Source organism: Macaca mulatta, chromosome 12, assembly GCF_049350105.2.
Source record: "Macaca mulatta isolate MMU2019108-1 chromosome 12, T2T-MMU8v2.0, whole genome shotgun sequence".
Classification (NCBI taxonomy): Eukaryota; Metazoa; Chordata; class Mammalia; order Primates; family Cercopithecidae; genus Macaca; species Macaca mulatta.
Genome location: NC_133417.1, coordinates 105415452 through 105423389, shown reverse-complemented (window position 1 = coordinate 105423389; position 7938 = coordinate 105415452). Strand labels below are relative to the sequence as shown.

Below are 7938 nucleotides of genomic sequence, written 5' to 3'. Positions count from 1 at the left end.
CTGGACTTTTCACTCACTGAACCAATACATTCTTATTGTTTAAGCTAGGCTCAGCTGAGGTTTGTGGTACTTGCAACCAACGTTTCCAACTGCCCAACTGCCACATGGTGTGTCTAAGACAATCAGGGTGCATATCCATCTATTTGTGTGTAATCTAATTGAAAGGGCATATATATATATATATATATTTTGTTTTTTTTCCTGAAAAAGTACTTGTCTCAAGAGAAACAGTATTTATTATACAGAGCTTTGCGCCACAACCTCTAGTCTCTAAAGTTTTTTTTTGAAAGCACTAAACAGTACATTCAATAACTAGGTGGGTATCAATAAAAGAAACTAGCCAGGTGTCAAATGCAGCATATTTTAATTTGTTTCAAATAAAGCAATATATGTATATATATTTTTTCAGAAAAACACCAGATGTTAAATTCTACAAAAGCGCATGTGTCCTCAGCAGATCATGTTTGTCTGATTATTAAGAATTCTTTTTTTGTAACATTAACTCTCTAAAGACAATCAATGGACTGACATCACTGCTACAACATAGGTTGCTAACTGAGCCTCTGATCTTCAGTCACATCTTGATTTTGCTAACAATGAGTAAATACTGCCTGGCTAAAATGCTGCAAAGTCTTGATGAGAGAAAGCATCAACAGATCAAGCAAAGCCATGAAAGTTATGAAGCAAGCTAGAGCTGATTATTAGAATTAGTAAAAATGATTAAGAGAGGATGACACAACCATACAGGATTTGTATATTCTGATTGACTCTCTTTTGGCAGCGAATTGGGTCAGCACCTCGGGCAGGGAATCAAAACTGAGTGGAAACTGCTCTTTTTCCTCCTAGCTCAGGCCACCAACGTCACAGCCGGGACTGAGAGAACTGCTGCATCTGTGGAAACTTCTATTCTTGTGGGGCAGAGATTGCACTGTGAAACCCTACCGACACTACCCCGGAAGGGCCTGGCCTCCGCGGTGTCTGCAGCGTGCTGCCTTCGCCGGGGCTTTTCAGAATGGGCCGGGGCCTCGGGGGTCTTCATCCCCAAGGAGGCCTCTTGATTTTTGGCACCGCCTTTGTTTTTGGGCCGGAAGCCATTGTGCGGCTGTCTTCTGTGTTCGTGGCGGTTGTTGCCCTTTCCCAGTGGATCGGCTTCATTCCCACTGCCCTGCGACTTGGCAGGCCCATTTAGCCTGTTGTTATGATACTGTGGATTAAATCTCCGTCTTTGGTTAGAAGATCCGTTCTACCAAAAAAGAAAAGAGATAAGTATCAGATGCCAGCAAGCCACAGATGATACCAGTAGACATCAGGGAAACCAAATCTCTAGCCACAGGTAAGTTTTTTTTTTTGTTTGTTTGTTTTGTTTTGTTTTTTTTTTAATACACCAGAAGAATCAGAAAACATGAAGATGAGGTCAAGCAGATAAAATTATTAATCTTTAAAGAACAGTGGACTGTTTTGTAAGTGGAACTGCAAGAAAATGATGTTGAAAGAGAGGTTACAGAAGCCTAAGACAGACAATTCAAAAACTGGGTCAAATAAAATTCATAAAGATGCTTAAACTATAGCAGAATAAAATAGAAGCCAGGGGAAGAGTAATGATGATCCTGTACTATGGAGATTTCTGAGACATTCTGTAGAGACTGAGAGGGACAGGAGGCACAGAAATTGTAGACAGAAAAAGGGCGGGGTCCCTTGCCAAGCCTCACTCTCAAGCCCAAAGTGAGAACTTTATATTCTTGTTTTCCTGCTCAAATGTTGCCTTTTCCAAAACCACCGCTGGCCCACCCCACCCCACATCCTGTACCCATCAAAATCCCAGGCTCCACTGGCACAGAGCAGAGAAGAGGAGAAGAGGAGAAGCAGCTGCACGTCGGAGACTGCAGTCTGAGTCGGAGAGAAGCAGCTTGACTTTGGTGGGACTGCTTGATGGCAGGACTTCGGAGAAGAGTCCAGCCGGAGACGGCTGGACTTCAGGGGAACAATACGTTCTCACTCCATCCCCATTTTCCAGCTCTCCCTCCTGCTGAAAGCCACTTTCATTGGCAATAAAATCCCCCGTGTTTACAATTTGTTCATATGACCTGATTTTTCATGGATGCTGGACAAGAGCTCAGGATACAGGAAAGTGTCACACTGACCCTCTGCCTTCATGAAAAAGTAGAAGGTTTATTGAGCTGTTAAACACTTCAGCCATCCTTGAACTGAAAAGCTAAAAGAGCATTGTAACGCATGCCTCTGCGCTCCAGGGGTCACGGGTACCACCCCAGGCACTGCTGTGGGACTGCAGGGAGTTTTGATCCTGCAGCGCCCAAAAGTGCTTGCTCTAGCTCCTGCACCTGCTCACCTGCATGCTCTCCCTCCCTCAAGGGGTTGAGAGCTTCAGGCTGAGTAAATGAGGCATCCCTGTTGCGAGGCCTGCGAAGGGGTCAAGGAAAATTTCCTGTTGAAAACCATGCATAGGAATTCTAATTACGTAAGTGAAGAAAAAGCAAAATTCTGTAACTTTTCTTCTCTAAAGTAGCTTTTCTAATTTATTTCAAAACAAATATTTTTATAGTTAAGAAATACTATCTTGGACAAATATAGGGGTGAAGTGCATCTGGCAGGTCTTGGCGGCATGCAGAAATAAGGTGTATTTTCACAGAGGTAATTCGTTGTTTTTCTAAACTTTCTGCAGTTATAAGCAAATAAATTTTGAAGCCTCTATTTAAAAATCATTCCTTCAACAAATCAGTGGCCAGGAACGTAAATGGATGAGTAGTAAGGATGCAATGGATTAAGCTCCTGTGCAAGGGAAAGATTTCTGAACTCCTCGAGGTCAGTAATAGCCAACACTCACTGAGTGCTTACCAGGCACTGAATGGGGTTCCTCACCATGCACTACCTCATTTAACATCAGAATCACCCTCTAAGATAGTTGCTATTATGTGCTTCATTTTATAGATGAGGATAAGGAGTTTCAGGGACTTGCCCAAGGCCTATCTATAGTTGGGAAATGGTGGAGCTGTTCCCACTTTATATACTGTCTCCTGACAAGACTCTTAAGTTGTAACATAAACATAAACCTTTTTTGAAAATCAAACCTCTTATGAAAACATGAAATTTTATGAGTTACAAATATATAAGGTTCTTAATTTGTGCACTGTGACTGGATGGTATAGGTTTACGGCAGACCAACCCCCACTAATTCAGAGCCTAGAGCAAGAGTACAAATGTAGGTCCATACATCTGTTAAAGGAAAATAAATCTTGGGGCCCCCAAATCACTAAGCTAAAGGGAAATGTCAAGCTGGGAACTGCTTAGGGCCAACCTGGCTCCCATTCTATTCAAAGTCACCCCTCTGCTCACTGAGATAAATGCGTATCTGATTGTCTCATTTGGAGAGGCTAATCAGAAACTCAAAAGAATGCAACCATCTGTCTTTCATCTACCTAAGACCTGGAAGCCCCCTCCTCGCTTCCAGTTGTCCACCTTTGCCTCCAGTAGTCCCACCTTTCCGGACTGAACCGATGTTCACCTTACACAAATGGATTGATGTCTCCTGCCTCCCTAAAATGTACAAAACCAAGCCGTGCCCCACCACCTTGGGCACATGTCATCGGGACCTTCTGAGGCTGTGTCATGGGTGCATGTCCTCAACCTTGGCAAAATAAACTTTCTAAGTTATCTGAGACCTGTCTCACATTTTCGGGGTTCACACACCATACGTCTGAATACTGTCTTTTCCTGCCTCTGGCTCCATCCCACATTGTAAGGGGGCCTTGCGCACACAAATGCAGACATTCCAGCCTGCACACCTAAGCATCGCCTCCACTCCCACCCTTCAGGCGGATGGGTGTGAAAACTGGCTGTGTCGTTTGTCTTCAAGATGATGTATACAGGAAAGTGGTCCAGGCAGATCCTGTGAGCAGGCTTGGGCCCACGTGGGAAGAGAAACCCAGGATCTCGAGTACTGACTGGCAGCATGCTTCAGAACAAAGAGTGTAGTTTCCAGTGGCCCTGTTTCCTTGCTCTTTCTGACTCCTTATTCTGCAGAGAGGGCCATGGCTGCAGGAGGGTCAAGAAGGTTACTTGAAAACACAGCGCCCAGTCCACAGGCCCTTCTTGCCTGGGTCTACAGTGTTCTCACTTAGATATCTGAGTATATTTCAACTTACATGAGCCATTAGCTAAAATGCTAAACCAGAGAACTGAAAAAGTATTTACATGGATAGTACTTAATCTGGCCTCCTTTGTTTTTAAACAAATTATGAAAAAGGGAAATAGACTAAATTTTAGACTTGATTATTAGCATCGTCTTTAATAATGAACAGAGACCCAGGCACGGTGGCTCATGCCTGTAATCTTAGCATTTGGGGAGGCTGAAGCAGCCAGATTGCTTGAGCCCAGGAGTTTGAGAGCAACATGGTAAAACCCCATCTCTACAAAAATTATACAAAAAAAATTAGTCAGGCATGGTGGCACGCACCTGTAGTCCCAGCTACCCTGCAGGCTGAGCCTAGTGGACTGTTTGAGCCCAGGAGGTTGAGGCTGCAGTGGGCCGATATTGTGCCAAAAAAAAAAAAAAAAAAAAGAACAAAAGTTGTGAAGATATATTTAGACTACAAGGGAAAACAGATTTGATTATTATCTTTAACTAATGAGATTATAACATGCGCCTTGTCAAAGTGCTTTCTTACAGCTCATGAAGACTTCAGGGCCTGAGAAACACCTGTCAATGTCATTAATAAGAATTCTCAAAGGCCAAGACAACAAAACCCGACAAGACACCTGTTAGAAAACCAGCATTTTAAAAGACTTACAAAAAAAAAAAAAAAAGACTTTTTCTTGGAGATAAAATGTATCTTTATAGCATAGCATGTCCAACTTCTATATCATCAGATCCATTTTTTTTTTTTGAGATGGAATCTCACTCTGTCGCCCAGGCTGGAGTGCAGTGGTACGATCTTGGCTCACTGCAACCTCCACCTCCCAGGTTTAAGTGATTCTCCTGCCTCAGCCTCCTTAGTAACTGGGATTACAGGTGTGTGCCACCATGCCTGGCTAATTTTTGTGTTTTTAGTAGAGACAGGGTTTCACCATGTTGGCCAGGCTGGTCTCAAACTCCTGACCTCAAGTGATCTGCCCATCTCGGCCTCCCAAAGTGCTGGGATTACAGGAGTGAGCCATTGCACCCGGCAGATCCCAATTTTTTGTTAATTCTCTAAGGATAAGGGGGAAATCACCTCCAAAAGATATAGTGGAGAAGCAGAAGGAGAGAAGGAAGATTGTTCTTTGGACACTTGTGTTTTTAGACGTCACAGTAGATAAGAATAAAGAATGTCATTTTGAAATGTATTCTCCTTACTGAAACCCCAAGAAAAGACTGCACTAACTTTAGCCTCTTATTGATCAGCTAAATATCAGTGGGGATTAAAATATCTTAAAAAACAAATGCCGTTAGTGGTTTCAGTGGCCAGGTTCCAAATCTTGTTCCCAAGTCTCTGTGGGTCCCTTCCACATATGGGCTGGTTTTGGGGCCCCAGGGATGGTGGCAGTCCTAGTCATGAGAAGAGCCGTGTCACCTGGGTGGACTCTGCTCGTGCGGTCAAGAGTGTAAACAGGCCACTTCCTCCACACGGGAAAGCACCTGGGAGGCACGGACGAGGGCAACCAGGGGAGTTCCCAAGAGGCCAGCTGGGCAGTGCTGCTGGGTGGGGAGTGGCTGAGGGCAGGTGGCGGGAGCCTGAGTGTGACCCCAGGAGGCCCAGAATCTAGTAGCTGCTGTTTCATTCCTCTGGAAACAGGTTCCCCGCCCCGGCACCCTGCACCAGTGTCTGCTTACCTGCTTGTTGGCCGGCATGGCCTGGTGAGACGGGTCGGTGGTGCTGGGGAGACTGCTCACCATTTTGGGGTTTGCTGCTTTGCCTTCAGAGGGCTTATTGTGAGTGGAGGATTTTCGGGAAAAGTTACTCTGTTTCCCGGAGGTTGCTGCGTGTGCATTCAGCAGAGGCAGCAGGGAGCTGCAGGGCGTTCTTGAGGAATAGTTGTTCTTTGGATGTGTAACTGCAATAAGAAAGTGCTCAGTGTTATGAGCTGCACCTCCAACACTGCTGCCTCAGTAACCCATTACGAAGCGCTAGAAGATGAAGAAACTGGCCAGGAGCTCCACAGAAACATTAAGAAAGTTTTCTTTTGAAAGATGTTATTTGAAAGGGCACCTTGGTGCTTAAGAGAACAACCAAATTTCTCTTGTGGGAATCACTGAACTGTGATTACAGCATAATCATCCAAGTTGGGAGACATTTGTAGGAAATAAGACATATCTGAGCAACTTAAATATTATTCTTTAGGTCAAGAACCACCAAGGGAAAAGAGATAATGAAACTTCAAGGTTCCCTCTCTGGCCCTGTCTGCAAATGCACTCTGCCTCGTAGATCCCCCATTACCGAACCCATTCTCACCTCCCTGATCAGTTCCCTGGACCAATTGGTACTGCAGACACAGAAAGATTGGGAGCTATGTGGACACTCTGGCCTGTCAGATCCATGATGTTCTGAGAGCTTGGGAATGGGGTGATGTTGGATGTTAGGAATTCTGTTACTCTGGGTCAGGCATATCCCCCAAACACAGGGCCAGGCCCGCCAGCCCCTAAGGCATCTTGTATATTTCATTAGTGCTCCATTATCCCACCTTTAATCAGCCCTGTTTTCTGCAGCCTCACTGCAGATATGCACCGCTTCCAAGGTTACAGGCAAGGCAGGCTGATTAGGCAGACACCCATCAGAGCTCAGGGCTCAGGGCTCAGGGCTCAGGCAGGTCTGCTCAGCGTTTTTTATGACCATTTCTGCTGGTTTTGAAAGTGGTGGTTTCTGCTGGGATGATTTCTACATGATTACACTGAATCGGAACTGGAGGGAATCAATTCAAGGATAAAGCCACTACTTCCCTCTCACAGTTCACCAGAATCTGACTGCCAGCTAGACCTTTCTCTGATTCTTAAAACTGTCACCAATTTTTGAAAGCAATTTTGTTTGCTCCCTTTGTTGGATCAGATTTAATCCCAGAGTTCTGCTAGAGGATTAGGCGGGATCAGTAGCGGTCATAATACAAGAGAAATGGAAAGGTCAGGGATGCATCTCCAGTCCCTTCAGTGTATTGGGAAGGTGTGACAGCAAGCTGGGGCTGTCCAAACGTGACCAGGAGATTTCTGTGGCTCCTGTGCTCACCAGATTCAGTTTCAGGGGGTCATTATTGTCTGCAGATCAGGGACCACTATTTCCGGTTCAGCACCTGTGGATTCTCAGTGTGCTCGCAACAAAGCTGAGAAGGAAGGGCCTTTGGATGACTACGGTGTCTTTCAGAATGGACACCTGGAATTTGGTAAGGGACCATTTTCTCCCACTAGATGGCACTTGAAATGCTCAGGAGGAAAGGAGGTGAAGGGGCACCTCTCCATCACCCCTGAGATCGGTGACAGGGCGTCACTCAGCATCACTGTCTTGCTCATTGAGGGCTGAAGTGGAAAGGAGGGTGGGGCAAAAGCTGGGGATAGAGAATGGCAAATAGGTAGATTCTTTCATAAGGAAGAGTACAGGGGGGAATAATTTTTAAAAATGCAGTCAGAAAATCAAATAATTGGCAAGGATGTGTGGACAAGGATGCTCGCAGCAGTGTTAATTAATTAATTAATTAATTTTTTGAGATGGAGTCTTGCTCTGTTGCCCAGGTTGGAATGCAGTGGTGTGATCTCCACTCACTGCAATCTCTGCCTCCTGGGTCCAGGCTCAAGCAATTCTCCTGCCTCAGCCTCCCTAGTAGCTGGGTTTACAGGTGCCTGCCACCACACCCAGCTAATTTTTGTATTTTTAGTAGAGATGGGGGTTTTACCACGTTGGCCAGACTGGCCTCAAACTCCTGGCCTCAGGTGATCAGCAGTGTTATTTTAATGGTGAA

The 7938-nt window shown here is 45.1% G+C and overlaps 1 protein-coding gene across 31 annotated transcripts in view; it reads right to left on the bottom strand.

Annotated features, from left to right (window-relative positions):
* Nucleotides 1-347: 347 nt before the first annotated feature.
* SPATS2L (spermatogenesis associated serine rich 2 like) overlaps nucleotides 348-7938 on the bottom strand; it is a 171875-nt gene continuing 164284 nt past the window's right edge. For 30 of the 31 annotated variants that reach the window (XM_077956287.1, XM_077956299.1, XM_077956304.1 and 27 more), the window contains 2 exons: nucleotides 5828-6048; nucleotides 348-1243 (listed from right to left, as the gene is read on the bottom strand). In XM_077956287.1, the coding sequence (XP_077812413.1) occupies nucleotides 848-1243; nucleotides 5828-6048 (617 nt within the window). In that variant the 3' untranslated portion in view covers nucleotides 348-847. 31 annotated transcript variants of the gene reach the window in all.